Source organism: Syngnathus typhle, linkage group LG22, assembly GCF_033458585.1.
Source record: "Syngnathus typhle isolate RoL2023-S1 ecotype Sweden linkage group LG22, RoL_Styp_1.0, whole genome shotgun sequence".
Classification (NCBI taxonomy): domain Eukaryota; kingdom Metazoa; phylum Chordata; class Actinopteri; order Syngnathiformes; family Syngnathidae; genus Syngnathus; species Syngnathus typhle.
Genome location: NC_083759.1, coordinates 7849577 through 7871369, shown reverse-complemented (window position 1 = coordinate 7871369; position 21793 = coordinate 7849577). Strand labels below are relative to the sequence as shown.

The window sequence follows — 21793 nt, the reverse complement described above, 5'->3', positions numbered from 1 at the left end:
GTTGTCTCGTGTAGTGTTGTGTGATGTCAGAAGTTGAGTGTTGACTTACAAACTGTACTTCTTCGTGTTGCAGAACCACACACACACGCGCACACGCACACGCACACACACACGCGCACACACACACCCCACACACCCTTCACACGCTTCATACAGTAATCACACACTAAAATCACATTCACACACACAAAGACTCACTCATGTACACTACACACACCTGCTCTCACATCCTTACGACCGAATTTGTGCCTATATCCTTTTGCCAGTTTGCCTGTATGCCCCTATTAGCCACAGTGCCTGTTACTTTTTTGCCAATAATTCAGTAAAGCAATCAAAACTGAACCACGTCTTCCCTCCAGTGTTCTGACCGACACCCGGGGGCGTACAGAGCATAACCATCTAAGTCAGGGGTGCTCAATACGTCGATCGCGATCGACCGGTCGATCGCCAAGCCACTATTGGTCGATCGCGTGATATTATTTTTTATTTTTTTTCCGCACTACAAACAACGGTGCTAACAACACAACACAAACACGCTAGCTCGCGAGTTCCCTCCAATTGTCAGAACCCTGTTTTTTCTCTTAAACTTAAGAAAGGGTATAAAAATGAGTGGGGCAGCTGGCCTTAGTAAGAAGTATCACTTTCATAGGGAATGGGAGTAGGACTTTTTTTCACGATGACATATACATATATATATATATATATATATATTAGGGGTGTAAATTGGGGGTTTTGTCACGATACGATATCATATCGATACAAAGAACTACGATACGATATTTGCCGATATCTTAAAGCCTGCTGCGATTCATACACGATATATCACGATATAGTGCTCTACGATTGATATTTTTTTAAAATAAAAAATATAGAACAATATCCTGATTTATAACAATTCATACGCTAAATCAACAAGGTACTGCAAACTCTTTATTTAGGAAATTACAAGAGTATTGTACTATACAAAGTGCTTATTTTAACACTGAACTTTGATGTCGTGTTTTTTCTTTAAATGTGCGGCGAGATTTGTGGTCCCTGAATATTTGATCACCGCATGCAGGATTTACAAACTGCACGTGTCTTGTCCGTTGAGCCATCTTTTCTTTGGAATCCAAAGTGCTTCCAAACGAATGACTTGAAGCCTAAAGGGGAGCAAATTTCCTCGTCTTTTTGGACACTAGCCATAGCACCAGCCCAGGAGCCGCGTACTAGTTGTCGACTCCCCTTTCAGTGCCTGCTCTGCTCACAACACCACGCTCACTGCTCCCGGAAAGAGGAAGCGAGCAACAATGAACTGGATTTCAAAATAAAGTCGCGTCTAATGTCCGAGGTCAAACACGGCGATATAAATCGATCTTTACTAGGGGTGTAAATCGCGGGTTTTGTCACGATACGATATAATATCGATATAAAGAACTGCGATACGATATTTGCCGATATCTTAAAGCCTGCTGCGATTCATTCACGATATATCGCGATATAATGCTCTACGATCGATTTTTTTTTTTTTAAATAAAAAATATAGAACAATATCCTGATTTATAACAATTCATACGCAAAATCAACAAGGTACTACAAACTCTTTATTTAGGAAATTACAAGAGTATTGTATTATATTATTAATCGATGTGTATCGATGTATCGTTACACCCCTAATATATATATATACCGTAATTTTCGGACTATAAGTCGCGGTTTTTTTCATAGTTTGGGTGGGGGGGCGACTTATACTCAGGAGCGACTATATGTTTTTTTCACAAATTTTTAGCTAATCGGACGTCAAACGCTGCGCGTTCGCTTCTCTTCCGGGGGGGCTAATGGGGGGCAAATGCTTTGTGTGTGTCACGGTGCGGAGTAGAGAAATGGAGCAGGGCGACCAAGTGCAGCTTGGACCAGGGTTTATTGCAACAAACTCAAAAAGACTCTGCAAACTGACGTGACTGAACAACAAACTAACAAGACTAACAGACCAAAGCGTGACACAAAAGACAGGAACCAAACAAACCGTGACCGTGAGACATGCATTGTCCACATCTTACGCGCACACACACAATGCTCCGACAGCGAGTGACACTCAAACAGAACTTAAATACAACACAGGTAACGAGAGGCAGGTGCGTGTGATCACTCTAAACAAGGGCACACAGGAAGGGAGGGGCGAGCACACGGACACAGAAACGATGACACATAACCAAAACTGGGGACGAGGCATGACAGAACCCCCCCCCACAAGGGACGGCTCCCGACGTCCCAAAAATCCAATCCCTCACGACGGCACGCGGGGGGTCGGGGGGGGCAGAGAGCCGCACTCGGGCGGCGACTAGGGGCAGAGAGCCGCACTCGGGGGGCGGCGACTAGGGGCAGAGAGCCGCACTCGGGCGGCGGCGACTAGGGGCAGAGAGCCGCACTCGGGCGGCGGCGACTAGGGGCAGAGAGCCGCACTCGGGGGGCGGCGACTAGGGGCAGAGAGCCGCACTCGGGCGGCGGCGACTAGGGGCAGAGAGCCGCACTCGGGCGGCGGCGACTAGGGGCAGAGAGCCGCACTCGGGCGGCGGCGACTAGGGGCAGAGAGCCGCACTCGGGCGGCGACTAGGGCAAACGGAACCGCAATCGGCGGACACCCGGGGAAACAGAGCCGCAATCGGCGGACACCCGGGGAAACAAAACCGCAATCGGCGGACACCCGGGGAAACAGAGCCGCAATCGGCGGACACCCGGGGAAACAGAGCCGCAATCGGCGGACACCCGGGGAAACAGAGCCGCAATCGGCGGACACCCGGGGAAACAAAACCGCAATCGGCGGACACTCGGGGAAACAAAACCGCAATCGGCGGACACTCGGGAAAACAGATCCGCAATCGGCGGCAACTCGGGGAAACAGATCCGCAATCGGCGGCATTCGGGGAGTCCATGCCGCAATCGGCGGGATTCGGGGAGGCGGAGTTGTGCGCAGCGGCACGAGTCAAGCATGTTGCCTTCCTAGATGTCGGGTGATGATCGCAGGTTCTGGCGCTGCTGGCACAAAGACCAACGGCGGCCGTGGGTCCAGCGTCGCTGGAGCAAAGTCCGATGGCAGCCGTCGAGTCTGGTGTCGCCGATGGGCGAAGTCCGATGGCAACAGCGGAGCCGGTCGCACCGGGAGGAACTCTGATGGCGGCCGCGAAGCCCATGGTGCTGGAACCTGCTCGGACGACGGCCGTGGATTGCAGGTCGCGGACGGGAGCTGATCCTGGAAGGTCCAAGCGCTGGTCGCTGTGATGGTCGGAGCATTCTGTCACGGTGCGGAGTAGAGAAATGGAGCAGGGCGACCAAGTGCAGCTTGGACCAGGGTTTATTGCAACAAACTCAAAAAGACTCGGCAAACTGACGTGACTGAACAACAAACTAACAAGACTAACAGACCAAAGCGTGACACAAAAGACAGGAACCAAACAAACCGTGACCGTGAGACATGCATTGTCCACATCTTACGCGCACACACACACACAATGCTCCGACAGCGAGTGACACTCAAACAGAACTTAAATACAACACAGGTAACGAGAGGCAGGTGTGTGTGATCACTCTAAACAAGGGCACACAGGAAGGGAGGGGCGAGCACACGGACACAGAAACGATGACACATAACCAAAACTGGGGACGAGGCATGACAGTGTGGCGGGTTCCATCTAGTGTGGAAACTGAGAAGTGCAACAGAGTTGAGCTCAAGCTTCTTGTGTGGGCCATATTCAATTATGTTTTCAGAATTTGCTGCGGGCCAATAAAAACTGGACCGCGGGCTCACTGGGGCCGTAGTTTGGACACCCCTAGTTTAGCCTGTTGTTGCTCGTTCATGTCTGTTCTTGGTGTTGGATTTTGTCAAATAAATTGCCCCCCAAAATGCGACTTATACTCCGGAGCGACTTATATATGTTTTGTTTTTACATTTTTGGGCATTTTATGGCTGGTGCGACTTTACTCCGCAGCGACTTATAGTCCGAAAATTACGGTATATATATATACTTTTTTTTTAGTGGGTAGATCTTTGTGACTTGGTCATTTCAAAAGTAGCTCGCGAGCTCAAAAGGTTTGCCCACCCCTGATCTAAGTCAACCTTCCTATACAGTCCTCGAACTCCCCAACAATAGCGGGAGCAGTTTGCATTATTTTATTGCAATGTTTTCCCTTAATCAGATTTGTTTCAAGACTACAGTTACAGTTAGACTTCACTTTGATGGTCAATGCAGTTATTGCAATTTTATTGTTTTATCACAGTAGATTGGTTTATTTATTTATTTATTGCATTTCAAAAACCAGACGCCATTCATTTACAAATGTGATTGCACTTTAGTTTACATATTTAAATGTTCAGATATTAAGATGTGATAGACAGTCTTTGCATGATTTGAATGAAGCAAAATAACTTGCTTTTTCTCTCGAAATTATTGTTATAATCATTTGATTCAGATGTAATCATTTTCTGTATGTAAATTAAATTTGGTGTTCAAAAAGTCTTTCTTCAAACTTGAGTCTTGAAAAAGACGGGGTCGTTTTATAATCTGGGTCGTCTTATATTCGGGCCAATACGGTACATTGCGGACCAGAGTTTGACACCCCTGTTGAAGGAATGGGGTCGAAAATACAAAAAGTCCTGCCTAGCTACAAAAACAGATATGCTCAAACCTCATTGAATAAAGTACATAAGCAGACAAGTATATTCACATATTAAAGCAATAAAAGAAATATTAAAACCAGCAGGTGCCAGAGGGAGACAGCCAAGAACCCGGCCAAAGATGATCGCCAAGGCCGAAAGACGGGATGGAAGACAACAGCCCCCACACACACCGAATAGCCCATAATCAGCACCCACCCCCACGGAACAAGCTCTCACCGAACCAGCACCCACTCCCATGAAATCAAATTCTACTGCGAACTTGCCCTACGCCAAAGACTCATCACCCATCAAACTCGGCCCACACCGGCATGTGCAACTGAATATAAGCTGACCAAAGAACCTTGAACGTTGCCTTTTCGGAATGGAGACTTTCTGCTCTTGAGCATGGTCGCAGGAAAGGCCCAGCGCTGTATTGTACTTTCCTGAAAACAGAGCTTTCTTAACAAGAATTGTGATTGAATTCAACCAACCTGTGTAATTTCTGCTTCAGTGTCTTAGCATTTTCCTAAATCTGAACAAATCAAACGAGCATGCAGTGAGTAAATTGGATAACAGGTGATTGGCAATGGCTTTTGCTGTGAGGCGCAGATAACGTGCTCCCTAAATTGTGGACAAAATCCAACACTGTTTTAGCCCGTCTGTCGGATGTGAATCGTTGCTTCACCTGTCCGTTATTGACGGCAGCATGCTGAGCCGAAACCTTGAAGATTACCAAGGTGATGAACTTGACCACCTCCTCAAGGCCTCGGGACACCCTGTGACAAAACATGTACGAAAAATGTTTGCTATGCACAGACATAGTCTTGAGAAATTCAAATAGGTTTATTACCTGAAGACTTCTTTCCTAAAAAGTAGCAAGTGAAGATGTCCTGGATCCACGCTTCCAGCTCTGAGTCTTGGACCACCTCGTTGTTTGAACGATAGTAGTGTCCGACTACAGCCTGCACAAATCTGACAAACAAAACAAAATCACAATCTGACTCTTGGATAGTTCTGGCAATTATGATGATGAAAATTAAAAATAACTACTTGTGGATGATGTTCCAGATTTTAAGGCCGTCATCTCTGTAGTAGAAGTCGGGGATGGACTCGAGTCCTCGAGCGCCAATGTCATCCGGTAAGCACAGCGAGGTGTCTAGTCTTGCGCCCGGGCCATTAGCTCAAGAGTGCCATCGACTACAATGGCACTCTAGTCACGGAAATATATATCACACGAACCTGGAATTATGTGTGAAAAATGAGAGCGAACAACAGGGCCGCAAGGATGGGCCGTACCGTTGCAAACGTCCCGGAAGGTCCCAACAGAAACTCACGGCCCTGAGTGTTGAAATGTAGAGTCCAGAGGAAATGAGGAATCAGCAACTAGACACAAAGGAAAGTTTGGTTGAAAATCAAAACGGAACTTTTTTTTTTAGAAGATGGAGTCTAAAGGCCAAGACCAATTTCTAGTTGATTAATCAGAGGACAAAAAGTTCATTTTGCTGTGACTGTTTTGTCAGGCCAGTTACTGATCAACTGTACCTTGTGTATGGGATGAATGGCAGAGATAATGCGGAAGAGGCTCATGGCCCAGACCTCAGACAAAAAGTAAGTGTTCTTCAGGTGGGAGATGGCCTGGTGAGCAATGTTCCCTCTAATTTTTCAAGTGTCTGTGCACACGCTCCCTGTGCACACTGTGGACCATTGTGTGCAACACCAGATTAAATAAATAAATGAATGACTGAACAAACAAACAAACAAACAAACAAACAAACAAACAAACAAACAAACAGACAAACAAACAGACAGACAGACAGACAGACAGACAGACAGACAGACAGACAGACAGACAGACAGACAGACAGACAGACAGACAGACAGACAGACAGACAGACAGACAGACAGACAGACAGACAGACAGACAGACAGACAGACAGACAGACAGACAGACAGACAGACAGACAGACAGACAGACAGACAGACAGACAGACAGACAGACAGACAGAGATAGATAGATAGAGATAGATAGATAGAGATAGATAGAGATAGATAGAGATAGATAGAGATAGATAGATAGATAGATAGATAGATAGATAGATAGATAGATAGATAGATAGATAGATAGATAGATAGATAGATAGATAGATAGATAGATAGATAGATAGATAGATAGATAGATAGATAGATAGATAGATAGATAGATAGATAGATAGATAGATAGATAGATAGATAGATAGATAGATAGATAGATAGATAGATAGATAGATAGATAGATAAATAAATAAATAAATAAATAAATAAATAAATAAATAAAATATTGTCAATGAGAACTTTAACTTCCATTTAGTCCATATTTTTCCGTCCGTAAACTCGCCCGCCACTTTGGCTTCACTGCATGTTTTGCATAGTAGACCATTCTCACTCAAAAAAGAGAAAATCACACCCAGCTTCACCGTTTGTTCTTTTATTTGCACACACTCCGACAACCATTCCATCTTAAAGGAACCGCGGCATCTCTTATTTACAGTACTTTGGCTTGACGAGTGGATGCGTCGCTGCTCGTTCGTTTTGCCATGATAAGGGGTTAGCTCAGGGATGGGCAAACTTTTGGACTCGCGGGCCAAACTGGGTTCTAAATTTGGACCGGAGGGCCGGACAAGGAGCAGATGGACGTAGGCGTTGTGTGAAGTCATATAAGCGACCTGTGAAGGTCATTGCATAAAAGATCTTGGCCTTTAGTAGGTAGTAAAGCATGGATATTCCAAACAATTTTTTTGAAAACAAATGCATTTATTAACAGCATTAAAAAAAAATAATAATTCACTAAAAAACTGCTATCAGTGATTCTCATAAAATACGACAGTTATTATGAATAACAATCTCCATCACTTCAGTGCCTGCAGGTCAGATTAATGAAAGATGTTTATCTTATGAGATCACATCAAACGGCAAACATTCTGACCAAATATATCATCTTGAAGAATCGGTGAAAGCATACATCCAAATAAAGTAATCAAAACAGCAACACGGTGAGGGGTATCTGAAAATCAGAGCAGAGTTTTAACTCGCAAACACCTGGTAACAGAGGTGAGGAAACGGGAAACACCTCCTTAAAGTAAGCCTTAAGAACTTTACAGGTTAAGATTAGTCGCAAATAGGTGGTGCATCAATGTCCTTGAGCATCCTGCATTGTTTGAAAATGAGAATGGTCGCTAGTTTCAATCCCTGCTATGTGTACAAATCATATTCAAAATGCATTTTTTTACAACTTTAAACTTGAGAGCCTCCCGTTCATTTTCAGTGGGAACAGTGTTGTTGGTCTCCCTTTTTTGCTAGTGCGTCATAGTCTGGAGTAAAATTTGTTGTGGCAATTCTTAGGCGAGATCCGAGGTGTTGGTCCGTTTACCTTGATCTGTGACGGGTTGATGTTGATGTGGCTGAACGTCACGTCGCGTACGTCGAGCCAAATTGTCCACTCTTTTTTAACATTCGGCACTCACTTCTTTTTTTCGGGCCACTCATTTTAATGGAAGGATTCCAGGGGAAGGTTTGTGGGTGGCTTTAGCGCAAAACTGCATCTGAAAGCTCAGCGCGCGAATTATAAGAATGCTGTCGTCAAAGCTCACGCTCTAAATTCGGGACTGATACGAATAGAGCGAGAGTGCGCCAAGTCCGTACTACTGAGTACGTACACGCACTTGTGAGTGTGCACCGAGCTTTCTGACACGGCTTCCGGTAGTAAATGCGCAGGCGAGCGCTTCGCCATCTACTGGGAAAACGCAGTCATTGCAGGCAAAATGACCAAAAAAAAAAGTTTAATAATACAATTTGTTCAGGGTTGGCGGGCCGGATTAAACGGTCCCGTGGGCCGGATGTGGCCCGCGGGCCGTAGTTTGCCCACCGCTGGGTTAGCTAATGTGGTGAATTTTTATTCTAGTATCATGCAATGTTTATCTCACTAGTAAGCCTAAGTGTGACCGGGTCATGTTTGGGTCAGGTTCGTGTGGGATTGTTTGGGGCTTGGTCCAGGAAGGTAGACTCATTGGCGCCAGACACATCTGGTTTCCATTAACAACTGCTAAGATACACACCATGTAGAGATAGGGAGGCAGGCTGTGGGGTCATAGGTCAGCCAACAGCCCCATGTGCGCGCTCCCGCGTGAAGGGAAGCGCAAGAGTATAAGGTTTAGGGCGAGAGTAGACAAAGGGACTCGACATCTTGGCTAGGGCGCGAGACACTTCTCTCTGACATCGGTTGAATAAAATCTTTCCCCAATCAGCCGTGTGTGACTGAAGTTTTCCTTCCCCAAGCCAGCCACTTTTTCACCATTTTGTTTGGAAGACCAGCTGACCATCGAAGAGAATTCACCACACTAACTTAGCATTTGCATCTCTTGACTCCGCCGCAGTGTTGTTAGCTAGCAAACCTGCACGGGACGGATGGGCAGGACACATTTTCAGGCACTGTCAATGCTATGATTGGCTATGTAGCGTAAGTGAACCATATAACATTGACTGGTCAATCACTGATTTGCACTATAGAAAGGCACCGAAAGAAAGTCATTGGTCCACTTAATTAGATTAGATTACGTCTAACATTAGATACTGAGCAATTAATGTATGCTGAATTTTATTTTGTGTGCAGCATGGAGTTTCTTGTACCTGCGCGCAGAGACTTCGTGAGCAGTGCGCAATTGCGCAGCTGCGCAGCTTAGAGGGAACACTCCTGGTGAGTCACCATATTTGCATTTTTGACAGAAATCTTGGCAAGGAGCCAATCCGTCTCCGAGTCACTTGGCAGGAAGATTGGGTTCTCTTCTGAGGGTTCTTGATGCACCTACCGCAAGAGCGAACCACGTCGGAACACTGACTGAGCGGCGGTACCGTTGCTCTGCGAACTACCTGGATCGCGATGGGCACCAGTTTTTTTCTCAGGGTTCACGTACAAGAGACAGACAGGGGCGGGAACTAGGAGTTCCTCCCCGTGATAGAGTTTACCGGGTATTCCACTCAGAATCTTCTGGTCGTAGAGGAATATGTTCCCCATCTGAGTGACATTCCAGTGAAGGTTTTAAAATCAAAATGTCAGCCGTGCGACGGAAGTTAAACAATACCTTCATTTCATTGGCAAACGTGCTTCCGTCCTCTAGGAATGGCTTCACCGATTCCTCGCTGACGGGAAAATTTGATGGAAGTTCTGAACAGCGTTTGATGGAACAGGGGTTGACACCATTCAGGAACTGGGGTCCATAAAAGTCGTCTTCCTTCCAGTGCTCGGAAACGTACTCTGGCGGGAACAATTCAAGCTAGCTAACGAGGCTAATAACAGAAAAGCTAAGCTAGGACCAACCCGACAAATAAATGGAACAACAAATCTTTATGAGATGGGCAAAGTGAGTGACTCACCTGAAAATTTGCCCCCTCTCAGCTCCACGACCTCGTTATTAGAAAGCCATTGGTGACACGGGAAAAGCGTGCAGAACCACTCGCTTTCGAGGAAAGGAAAACGTTGGCTTTTCTCCACCTTCACCAAGAGAACTTTCCCCAGAGACGAACTGGTTTGGGTGGTGTACGTCCCAGTCTAGAAATTAAAAATAATAATAGAAAAATAAAAACAAAGTAATAAAAATAATATATAAATAACAATAAATAAATACATACATACATGATAAATAAATAAGCAAAAAATATAAATAAATAAATGAAAATAATTTAGAAATAAAAACCAATTGTTTTATAATGCGTTAGCATTAGTTTTCAAGCAAATTGGGCAACTCACCGTCTCGGTCATGAAGTTGACACCTCAGTTGTTCAAGTCTGTGGTCTCACTCTGCCCTTGACTCCCGAGCAAGGTGATGAGAATTTGGTCGAACGTGGCCGCAAAAGAGCGCTCCACCTGTGGTGCAGGGACAACAACCTCCTGCTGAACGTCACCAAGACCAAGGAGGTTGTTGTTGACTTCCGGAAGGGTCACACCCAACACCTGCCGCTGACCATCGACGGTGCTGTGGTGGAGAGAGTGAGCAGCGCCAGGTTCCTGGGGGTGCACATCAGTGAGGATCTCTCCTGGTCCACCAACACCGCATCACTGGCGAAGAAGGCCCAGCGCCACCTGTACTTCCTGCGGAAACTCAGGCGAGCGAGCGCTCCTCCGGCCGTCATGACTACGTTTTACCGTGGCACCATTGAGAGCGTCCTCTCCAGCTGTATTGCTGTTTGGGGTGGCGGCTGCACTGACTACAACTTGAAGGCCCTGAAGCGCATAGTGAACACGGCTGGTAAGATTATTGGTGCTTCACTCCCCTCCTTGAAAGACATTTACATCTCCCATCTCACCCGCAAGGCGACCACAATTGTGAGTGATGTGAGTCACCCCGCTCACTCTTTGTTTGAGCTTCTGCCCTCTGGGAAGAGGTATAGAAGCCTGCGCTCCCGCACCACCAGACTCAACAACAGCTTCGTACCTCAGGCTGTTAGGATCCTGAACTCGCTTCCCCTTTCTGCGTAGCGTCCTGTACTTTGCGCTATGCTTACTGTCTGCTGTACGCACACTGGCTCAGTTTTGCTCCTCTTATTTATTGGGTTATTTGTTTATTATTTGTTCATCACTCAACGATCAGCCTGAAGTCCGCTGGGATGGACTCATGGATGGATTCTCAGATACTTGTTTGCATCTGATACAAAACTGACAAGTTTTCACTTTTTGTCTCAGCGGGTAGACAGAAGAATAACAGTCGCAGATGACAAAGAGTTTAAGAGCTGTCAAGACTGTGAAACGTTAAAGACATTACTGGCATCTGGTGGACGAGCCTTGAATTGTTTTTTTTCTATCATGGCGTAAACCAGGGGTCTCAATCTCCAGTCCTCGTGGGCCGTATTCCTTCCTACATGTTTTCCAAGTTTCCCTCGTTAAACACATCTGATTCAAATGATCAGTTCATCCTCACGTTCTGCAGGAGCCTGATAATTGAATCAGGTGTGTTTAACGAGGGAAACTTGGAAAACATATAGGAATGCAGCCCCCGAGAACTGGGGTTTGAGACCCCTGGCATAAACAAAGATATTACTTCTTTACCAAAGAACAAAACAAATCTCTTACTAATTTACTGCCCCCTAGTGGAATAACCTTTAATTGTTTTTTAATCACTAACGTCACTGGCGTAGACAAACATACACAGATTCATTTTTGCATTTGCAACTACCGTTTTTTCTATGTATAATGGGCAAAATTTAACTAATTTATTCTCCTAAAATCTGGGGTGCGCAACTGCGCATTATACATGGGTACAATTTATTTATTTATTTTATTTTTTTATTTGTTACTTTTTTTTTTTTTTTATCCGGATATCATACCGAGGCCGCCATTACAGATGCGCTTTCTTCTCTGCTGCTTCTCAAACACGCTCCATACGAACACAATGCTCTCGTATCAGACGCTTGCTCGATCACCTGCTCACAAATCCGAAACATTTCTTCGCTATTGAGTTTGCTAGCGCATGCGCAGTGATACTGATCGGCAGAATAACATCCGGTTGTTCCCAAAGATAATCTTTTTAAAATAATTTTACGTTTACGGACTTAAGTAGGAGTCAAAAATTGGGTGCGTATTATACATGGGTACAGGCTTTTTTCCAGCACCAACATGCCATTTTTAGGGTGCGTATTATACATGGGGCCGCATTATACATGGAAAAAAACGGTAATATAACACCGGTCATTGTCCGAGCCCATATTTTAGTGATTATGATTACCGCCACCAACTTAGAAAGTGTAATTTTGAAAGATAAAAAAGTTACGCAAGACAGGTGTTTACTTGTCACCCATCAAGAAGCGCTAATTTACTTAATAATGCTGCTGTCCACTTGACTCGGGTCCAAATATTTGTACGGCACTCCGAGCTTTGCGTTTCTGTCTTTGATAACATTGCTAAGGTCGGCCAAGTCGTCTTGGAACTGCTTCATTATCTGCTTGACTTCGGGCTCCTGGAATCGATCATCAGGATAGGAACCCAGCGGAACCTGCCAGCATCGTAAAACAAAAAGTTGTTTTCATAACCTCCAGAAGGAAATAATCAGCAAGTCTTTCATTGCTCAACTTACGGAATCGGAGTAGTTGAGCGTGAGCGCATATAGAATTGTTGCCGTCATGACCGTCTCGCCGATGTTCGGGAGCGTCTCCAAAATGGTCGCCGTGCTGGTTTGTCCTTTGGCAGTTGGAGACGGCTTGCGCAACAGTAAGGAGCCGTTGGGGACGAACATCTGGTAGTCAAACTGGAGGAGCAAAAGAAAACTGATTAGCTCGTCCTTTGTCCTTTTCGTCCGTCTGTCGGATGTGAATCGTTGCTTCACCTGTCCGTTATTGACTGCAGCATGCTGAGCTGAGACCGTGAAGATCACCATGGTGATGAACTTGACCACCTCCTGAACATTTCGGAAGGCCTCGGGACATCCTGTGGCAAAACATTTTCCAGGCGGAAAAAAAAGCTTGCCATGCACAGACATTGTATTGAAAATTTGAAATTGGTTTATTACCTGAAGACTTCTTCCCTAAAAAGCAGCGAGTGAAGATCTCCTGGATCCATGCTTGCAACTCCGAGTCTTGGACCACCTCGTTGTTTGAACGATAGTAGTGTCCGACTACACCCAGCACGAATCTGACCCAAAAAAAATCACAAACTTGGATAGTTGCGGCAATGACTTATGATGGTGAAAAAAAAATATCCACTTGTGGATGATGTCCCAGATTTTAAGGCCGTCATCTCTGTAGTAGAAGTTGGGGATGGACTCGAGTCCTCGAGAGCGAATGTCGTCCGGTAAGCAGAGCGAGGTGTACGTTAGCTCGTCTTGCGCCCGGGCCATTAGCTCGAGAGTGCCGTCGACTCCAACTGAACTCTAGTCACGCAAAATATAAATCACACGAGCGAACAACTGGGGCGCAAGGATGGGCCGTACCAATGCAAACGACCCGGAAGGTCCCAACAGAAGCTCGCGGGCCTGAGTGTTGACGTGTAGAATCCAGCGGAAATGAGGCATCACTAACTACACAACAAAAGTTCAGTTGAAAAGCAGAACAGAACCTTCTTTTTAGAAGATGGTGTTAGACGATGGGCAAGACCGATTCTTCGTCGATTAATCGGAGTACAAAAAGTTCATTTTGCAAAAATTGTTTCGTCAGGACAGTTATTGATCTACTGTACCTTGTAAATGGGATGAATTAGCGGGAAGTTGCGGAGGAGGCTCATGGCCCAGACCTCGGACAAAAAGTGAGTGTTCTTCAGGTGGGTGATGGCCTGGTGAGTCATCATCTCGGCATTTTTCACGATTATCTTGGCGAGGAGCCAATCCGTCTCCGAGTCACTCGGCAGGAAAATTGGGTTTTCCTCGGAAGGTTCTTGATGCACCTGCCGCAAGAGCGAACCACGTCGAAACACTGACTGAGCGGCGGTACCGTTGCACTACGAGTTACCTGGATCGCGATGGGCACCAGTTTTTTCTCGGGGTTCAGGTACAAGAGACAGAGAGGGGCGGGCACTTGGAGTTCCTTCCCGTGATAGAGTTTCCCAGGTATTCCACTTAGAATTTTCAGGTCGTAGAGGAACATGTTCCCTCTCTGTGTGACAGTGACATCACAATTTTGGATTTTTGGCATGGTCAAGTTAAGGAACACCTCACGCGTACCATGAACTCGTTGTACAGAGGCATTCCGATCTCCAGGTACGGCTTCACCATTTCCTCTCTGACTTTGAAGTTTGGAGGAAGTTCTGAGCAGCATCTTATCAAGCAGGGGTTGATGCCGTTCAGGAACTGGGAACCATAAAAGTCGTCTTCCTTCCAGTGCTCGGCGACGTACTCTGGCGGGAACAATTCTAGCTAACAAAGCATTTGCGCGGCTAATAACAGAAAAGCTAAGCTAGGACCAACCTGACATTTCTGTTTTTCTGTCGTTGAAGATTGTTTTTATGTCTTCAATAGTTTTCCAGCTTTTTTCATTTCCGAGCATCCCCTTCCACTTGAGCTCCAAAGCCCTAAAGCGCAACCGGATCGAAGCGCTTTCAAGAACGCCGACACGATGTTAAACCTCGGTCAACTTACCCCGAAGATAAGGCAGACTCAAATTCTTTAATTCGCGACTTTGACATGCGGATTTCAGCGGGAACGTTTTTGGAACTAAACGAGCTGTGTTGAGGAAGTTTTTCGTTGCTCGAGGCCCATCTGGAGAGGAGAGCGTCGTCGTTTAAGACCAAAACGGAAATGTTTTCGTGCTTGCGAAAACTTACTGAAAGTTGCTCTTCTTTGACGCCAGCTCCTTTCGGCGGTGCTCGATCAGCAACGGTTGCTCGTCTTCGGACGCCTTCATAGCTAAAAAAATAAATAAATATTTTCTTAATGTACAGTAGAAGAAAGATGACAAAGGGAAACATGAAGCCAAACCTTTTCCACCTCTCAGCTCCACCACCTCGTTGTTGGAAAGCCATTGATAACACGGGAAAAGCAGACTCTCCCCCTCAGGGGTGCTCACGGTTATCTTCGAGCAGAACCACTCGTCGTCGCCGACCAAAAACCGAGGGTTCTTCTCCACCTTCACCAGCAGAAGTTTCCCCAGAGACGCTTTGGTTTTGACGGTGTACGTGTCATTCTGGAATTTCAGACAAAAAGAAAATGGAGGATACGGGTTTTACTCACATTGTCCAACTCACCATCCCAGTCTTGAAGTCAATGCCCCAGTTGTCCAAGTCGGTCTTATCGCTTTGCCCTTGGCTTCCGATCAAGGTGACGAGAATGTGGTCAAAGGTTCCTGCGCATTCCCGCTGGCCCGTCGTTACTTCCAGCTTGTACTCCGTCATGGACATGGTCATGGTCGTGAGACTGTTTTCAAAGCTGAACTGTAAAATGTCTTTGTGGCTTTTCCAGACTTTCCAGTTGTCTTCTGAACACACTGGACTTTTCTAAAAAGGGTTGCCAGATGATTCGCACGACAAGAGGCAACGTCAATTTTGAAGTGAGTTGTTGAGCAAGCCAAGACAAGCAGGTAGATCATGCATCTGAACATTTCAACAACAACAAAAAAATACAGGTTGACGCATACCTAGAAACCACAAGTGAGCCCTCGGGGACATTGTTGTGTTTGCAAGTACGGCACACAAACTTGTCGAACATGTCTGAGCCATCCAACGTTTCAGTGAGGGGGCAGACTGCAGCCGAAAAGTCTCACGCTCATTTCTCGAAAAGTCCAGAAGATATTTGACATTTTTAAGGCTTAAAGTCAAAGTCAAGTCAAAGTCTGCTTTATTGACAATCCCTTCATATGTCAAGACACACAAAGAAACCGAAATTCCGTTTCCTCTATCCCACGGTGACGAGACATAGTACACAATAGACATACAAGTAGACGACACAAAATAAAAACAAGAAGGCACAAACAATAAATAATAATAATAATAAATAATAAATAAATAATATGAGTGATGAACAAATAATAAACGAATAACACAATAAATAAGAGGAGCAAAACTGAGCAAGTGTGCATACAGCAGACGGTAAGCATAGCGCAAAGTACAGGACGCTACGCAGAAAGGGGGAGAGAGTTCAGGATCCTAACAGCCTGGAGTATGAAGCTGTTGGTGTCTGGTGGTGCGGGAGCCCAGGCTATTGTACCTCTTCCCAGAGGGCAGAAGATCAAACAAAGAGTGAGCGGGGTGACTCACATCACTCACAATTGTGGTCGCCTTACGGGTGAGATGGGAGGTGTAAATGTCTTTCAAGGAGGGGAGTGAAGCACCAATAATCTTACCAGCCGTGTTCACTATGCGCTGCAGGGCCTTCATGTTGTAGTCAGTGCAGCTACCACCCCAAACAGAAATACAGCTGGAGAGGACGCTCTCAATGGTGCCGCGGCTGGGCCTTCCTCGTCAGTGACGCGGTGTTGGTGGACCAGGAGAGATCCTCACTGATGTGCACCGCCAGGAACCTGGCGCTGCTCACTCTCTCCACCACAGCATCGTCGATGGTCAGCGGCAGGTGTTGGGTGTGACCCTTCCGGAAGTCAACCACAATCTCCTTGGTCTTGTCGACGTTCAGCAGGAGGTTGTTGTCTCTGCACCACGTGGTCAGAAGGTCAACCTCCAACCTGTAATCAGTCTCGTCTCCCTTGGTGATGAGACCCACCAGAGTCGTGTTGTCAGCAAACTTCACAATGCGGTTGTCGCTGTAGGTTGCAGTGCAGTCATGCGTCAGCAGGGTGAAGAGCAGCGGACTGAGCACGCAGCCTTGGGGAGCCCCTGTGCTCAGCGTGATGCTGGCGGAGATTTTGTCGCCAACACGTACCACCTGTGGCCTCTGACAAAGGAAGTCCAGTAGCCAGTTGCAGAGGTAGGTATTGAGGCCCAGCTTGTCGAGTGTATTCTGAGTGTTGAGTTTTTTTTTGCCAGAGAACAAAATGGAGATCAAAATTCAAGATTTCAAAACTTTATTGACCAACAATTGTCCCCCAGTTAAACAGTTATGCTCTTTTCAATTTCTTTGGGGTTCAAGTAAAGGTAAGGCAGATGAAGCTCCCCGTTCCTCTTCTTGATGGCATCGCCAATGGTGGATAATTTGACTTGAAAATCTTCAATCATCCTCAAGACCGCAGGCTCGCTGAACCGTTGAGGTTAGTGACCCAAAGGGACCAGGCCGAGACACGAGGAACACTTTCAGGGCTCGGTGACATCCCACGTAGCTGCCTCGTTTTCCAAACTGCTCCGTCAAACTTACAAAGTCGTCGTACTTCTCGCTGAGGAGCCAAATGAGAGACACGGCGAGCGAGCTGGAGGATTTGTTGGGGAGAGTCTCCAGAATGTCGTCCATGGTGGCGTTTCCTTTGACGGTTGTTGGAGCCAAATGGAGTTGCAGCGAACCGTTGGGTATCCAACTCAGATAATCAAGCTACAGGGAACAAATGAGCGTCGACTTGAGGCAGAGAACTTTGTCTTCACCTCTCCCATGTTAAGTGAAGAATGCTGAGCAGACGCGGTAAAGATCACCATCGTGACAAACTTGATGAGCCCGTCCATGTTTTGGATGCTTGAAGGGAAACCTGCTTTTTTTCTCGAAATGAGTTTCACCTGTTTTGCGTCACCATCTCTTTCTTCAGAGCGGCGCCTCAGGCATAAAACGGCTTCACCATTTCATCGGTGACTAGGAAGTTGGACGGCAGCTCTGATCAGCGTCGAATCACATAAGGGTTAGTGGGGCGTACTCACTCGTATGCCAACTTCTGCTGGACCAATTCTCGTTTCCGTTGGTCTTGGAGTCGCGGGTACAAGTCTTCAAACCCTTTTGTGGCTGACAGAGGAGACTAAAACATTTTGTCCCATTGATGTTAAATGCTGAACCACAAACCTTTGCCTCCTCTCAGGAGCACAGGGTCACCCCTGGACAACCACTTGTAGCAGGGGAAGAAGACGTCATCATCCTCAGGAGTTCTCACGAGAACAGTGGAGCAAAACCAAGCCCCATCTTGAGATTCCCGGAGAGGATCTTTCTCCACTTGGAGGGGGAGGAGTAATCCCAAGGTGAACGCAGACATCACAGAGAAACTTCCCACCTGCAGGTGACAAACGCCCCCCAAAAAAATGCATTTACGAACCAATTTTTTTTTTTTCCCCCAACATACCTTTTGGGTTTTGTTGGATTTTTGGTCCACAATTTAGGGAGCGCACTATCTGCGCCTCACGCCAAAAGCCATTGCCAATGACCTGTTATCCAATTTACTCACTGCATGCTCGTTTGATTTCTTCAGATTTAGGAAAATGCTTAGACACTGAAGCAGAATTATTAGACTTACACAGGTTGGTTGAGTTCAATCACAATTCTTGTTAAGAAAGCTCTGTTTTCAGGAAAGTACAATACCGCGCTGGGCCTTTCGTGCGACCATGCTCAAGAGCAGAAAGTCTCCATTCAGAAAAGCCAAAGTTCAAGGTTCTTTGGTCAGCTTATATTCAGTTGCACATGCCAGTGTGGGCCGAGTTTGATGGGTGATAAGTCAGGGGGTGTGCCAAGTTCGCAGGAGATTTTGATTCCATGGGAGTGGGTGCTGGTTCGGTTAGAGCTGGTTCCGTGGGGGTGGGTGCTGATTATGGGCGATTCGGTGTGTGTGGGGGCTGTTGTCTTCCATCCCGTCTTTCGGCCTTGGCGATCACCTTTGGCCGGGTTCTTGGTTGTTTTTCCTCCTGCCGCTCTTCCTCTGGGACCTCTACCGGTTTTATCTCCAAGTGTCCTTCCTGTAAACCATTCTTGCACATACATCCACTTTGCCCACTGTCGCACACCGCCTATTCATCATTCTTTCAATTTTGTCATTTTGTACGGAATTATGTGAGCTTTTGGCTGTGACATCATCAATTTATTAATGTTCCCTGACTATGCAAAGTTTGTACTCACCACTTACCATGTTTTTGTTTGTTCGTTCTTTTGATACTCCATGTACTTGCTTACGTCATCATATTCTTAGTTTAATCATGCTTTCAACCATATCTTTTCTTTGTTAGGCAAATATAAAAATAAAAATAAAATAATATAAATAATAATAAATAATAAAAAGATTTCCCTCTGTCCAGAACGTTCAGTGGTAATCGAAAACTGGCGACTTTGGCAGTGTCCGTGATCAGGCATGCATTAAACAGTTTTAAGGGTCATTAAGCTATTCAGGCAATATATAAAAAAACATCAAAGTGTTCAGAAATATATATCAGATCATAAAGTTATAAGAACCTTTGTCATTACCCGCGATCAAAAATGTCTAGATATGTCTGCTTTATTGATTTAGTGTGTAGGTATAATTATATGCTTAAAATGTTTCTTTTATTGCTTTAATATGTGAATATACTTGTCTGCTTATGTACTTTATTCAATGAGGTTACCGTTTTGCCCATGTATAATGCGCCCCCTAAAAATGGCATGTTGATGCTGGAAAAAAGCCTGTACCCATGTATAATATGCACCCAAATTTTGACTCCTACTTAAGTCCGTAAATGTAAAATTATTTCAGAAAAAAGATAATATTTAGGAACAACCGGATGTTATTCTGCCGGTCAGTATCACTGCGCACGCGCTAGCAAACTCGATAGCAAAGAAATGTTTCGGATTTGTGTAGGGTACATTGTGACAGCAAACGAGCAGGTGATCGAGCAAGCGTCTGATACGAGAGCATTGTGTTCGTATGGAGCGTGTTTGAAGTGAACACCAGAGAAGAAAGCGCATCTGTAATGGCGGCCTCCATATCATATGCGGATTAAAAAAAAAAAAAAAAAAAACATTTTTTTTTTTTTTTTTTGTACCCATGTATAATGCGCACCCCAGATTTTAGGACAGTAAATTAGTTAAATTTTGCGCATTATACATGGCAAAAAACGGTATATATAATAATTATTTATTATTCACAATTGTCATGGTGATCTTTCTGGGAGGCTGGATGTATTTTTTTTGTTGCCGTTGATTTCTCCGACTGCCCAGAAAGGCACCACCGCGATCAGTTAGGTTAAAATGAAAAGAGAGGAAAGTGACCTGCTGACATGTGAAAAAGGCGGCTCTGTATGGGAGAGAAGTTGAAGAGGAATAAAAACACCCTTGGAAACCAAAACTTGCCCCTCGTCGTGACTCGGAGCCGCAACAAATGTTTCGGATTTGTGTAAGGTACATTGTGACAGCAAACGAGCAGGTGATCGAGCAAGCGTCTGATACGAGAGCATTGTGTTCATATGGAGCGTGTTTGAAGTGAACAGCAGAGAAGAAAGGAACAAGGCAAAGTGTTGTGAAATAAAATATTACCTGTACTACGCATTTAGGTAGAGAACTGAACTCTCGCTCTTTATCCTAACATACTCCAGGCTGTTAGGATCCTGAACTCGCTTCCCCGTTCTGCGTAGCGTCCTGTACTTTTACTGTCTGTATGCGCACTGGCTCTTATTTGTTGTGTTATCTGTTTATTTATTATTTATTATTACTCTTATTATTTATTGTTTGTGCCTTCTTGTTTTTTATATTGTGTCGTTTACTTGTATGTCTATCGTGTAATATGTCTTATCACCGTGGGATAGAGAAAACGTAATTTCGATCTCTTTGTGTGTCTCGGCATGTGAAGAAGTTGACAATAAAGCAGACTTTGACTTTTTTGACTTTGAAAAAAAAAATATATATATATATATATATATATTGCTGACGGGTCTTGCGCAACCGTTCTGCGCATACTGTCATGGCAGCCTCCATATGATATCCGGTCTCCGATGGAGATTAAAAAACAAACAATATTTGACAATAACACACCATCAAGGATTGCGCCATCGCATCAAACGATGTGTCGTCAATTATGAATTTTACTGACTAAGTGTGTTGGGCAGGATGGCTGAATGCGATGCGCAATTGACAACAAACGAAGAAAGGTCATTTCAAGTTTTATTTCGAGGGAGATTTTCTTCAAAAAAAGATTTTAGGACAATAAATTAGTTACATTTTGCGCATTATACATGATAAAAAACGGTACATGCTCAAACCTCATCTGTTTTTGTAACTAGGCAGGACTTTTTGTATTTCAAACCCATTCCTTCAATTTCATTAAGTGGCCCGGCGCCGGTCAGCTGTATGCGGTTGGACTGGCCGTCGGCGCCCAACAACGTGATGTAGACGTTGTTAAAGGTGCCAGCGTGCGGCATGTTGCCCGTTGTCACCATCAGCGTGTGCCATTTTACTAACAATAGCGAGCAGGACACTGAATTCATTTTAATTACTACGCCACACTGCTGTGCCGCTCACCTCAGTTCTGCACAAAAACCCAGGTCGAGGCTTCTCTTTTAAGGCCAACCCCCTTTGAGTAGACACAGGTGTGTGGCGTTGACTACTTGATGAGTGAGTGGCGTCAGGTAAGAAAACTGGCGTCAGGTAAGAAAACTGGTGTCAAACTGAAGGCCTGGGGCCAGATGTGGACCACAAAAGCAGATAATTTGCCTGTTTTTTTGGGGGGGGGGACCTCCAATGTTGCCAAATAAGTTTAATTATGAATTAAGCGACATTTGGGGAAAAACTGATTTTTTTTTTTTTTATTGACATGTCCTCACTCGAAGCAGTCCAGTAAAGCATTTACAAGACCCTGCCCACTTCCGCCGAAGGATGTCAAACACGCCACCAT

The 21793-nt window shown here is 45.3% G+C and overlaps 2 protein-coding genes, 1 long non-coding RNA gene and 1 pseudogene across 3 annotated transcripts; all 4 read right to left on the bottom strand.

The window, feature by feature from the left end:
* Positions 1 to 4231: 4231 nt before the first annotated feature.
* LOC133146237 (uncharacterized) lies at positions 4232 to 6278 on the bottom strand. The gene is made up of 4 exons (XR_009711339.1): positions 5684 to 6278; positions 5484 to 5605; positions 5319 to 5409; positions 4232 to 5076 (listed from the first exon to the last, which is right to left on the bottom strand). It is a non-coding gene; the product is annotated as an uncharacterized LOC133146237 (long non-coding RNA).
* Positions 6279 to 6975: 697 nt separating this feature from the next.
* On the bottom strand, positions 6976 to 11575 carry LOC133146235 (arachidonate 12-lipoxygenase, 12R-type-like). Its single transcript, XM_061269695.1, has 4 exons — positions 10413 to 11575; positions 10040 to 10214; positions 9748 to 9920; positions 6976 to 9680 (listed from the first exon to the last, which is right to left on the bottom strand). Exons 1-4 carry the CDS (start codon positions 10422 to 10424, stop codon positions 9471 to 9473), a joined length of 570 nt encoding a protein of 189 aa, XP_061125679.1. The 5' UTR covers positions 10425 to 11575; the 3' UTR covers positions 6976 to 9470.
* Positions 11576 to 11732: 157 nt separating this feature from the next.
* Positions 11733 to 15754, bottom strand: LOC133146231 (hydroperoxide isomerase ALOXE3-like). The gene is made up of 14 exons (XM_061269692.1): positions 15330 to 15754; positions 15064 to 15268; positions 14910 to 14991; positions 14725 to 14844; positions 14554 to 14657; positions 14311 to 14483; positions 14099 to 14242; positions 13830 to 14033; positions 13585 to 13671; positions 13358 to 13524; positions 13165 to 13286; positions 12982 to 13082; positions 12733 to 12903; positions 11733 to 12651 (listed from the first exon to the last, which is right to left on the bottom strand). The coding sequence occupies exons 1-14, from the start codon at positions 15486 to 15488 to the stop codon at positions 12472 to 12474; spliced, it is 2019 nt and encodes a 672-aa protein (XP_061125676.1). The 5' UTR covers positions 15489 to 15754; the 3' UTR covers positions 11733 to 12471.
* A 1356-nt stretch (positions 15755 to 17110) lies between these two features.
* LOC133146901 (hydroperoxide isomerase ALOXE3-like) lies at positions 17111 to 21669 on the bottom strand (annotated as a pseudogene).
* Positions 21670 to 21793: the final 124 nt, after the last annotated feature.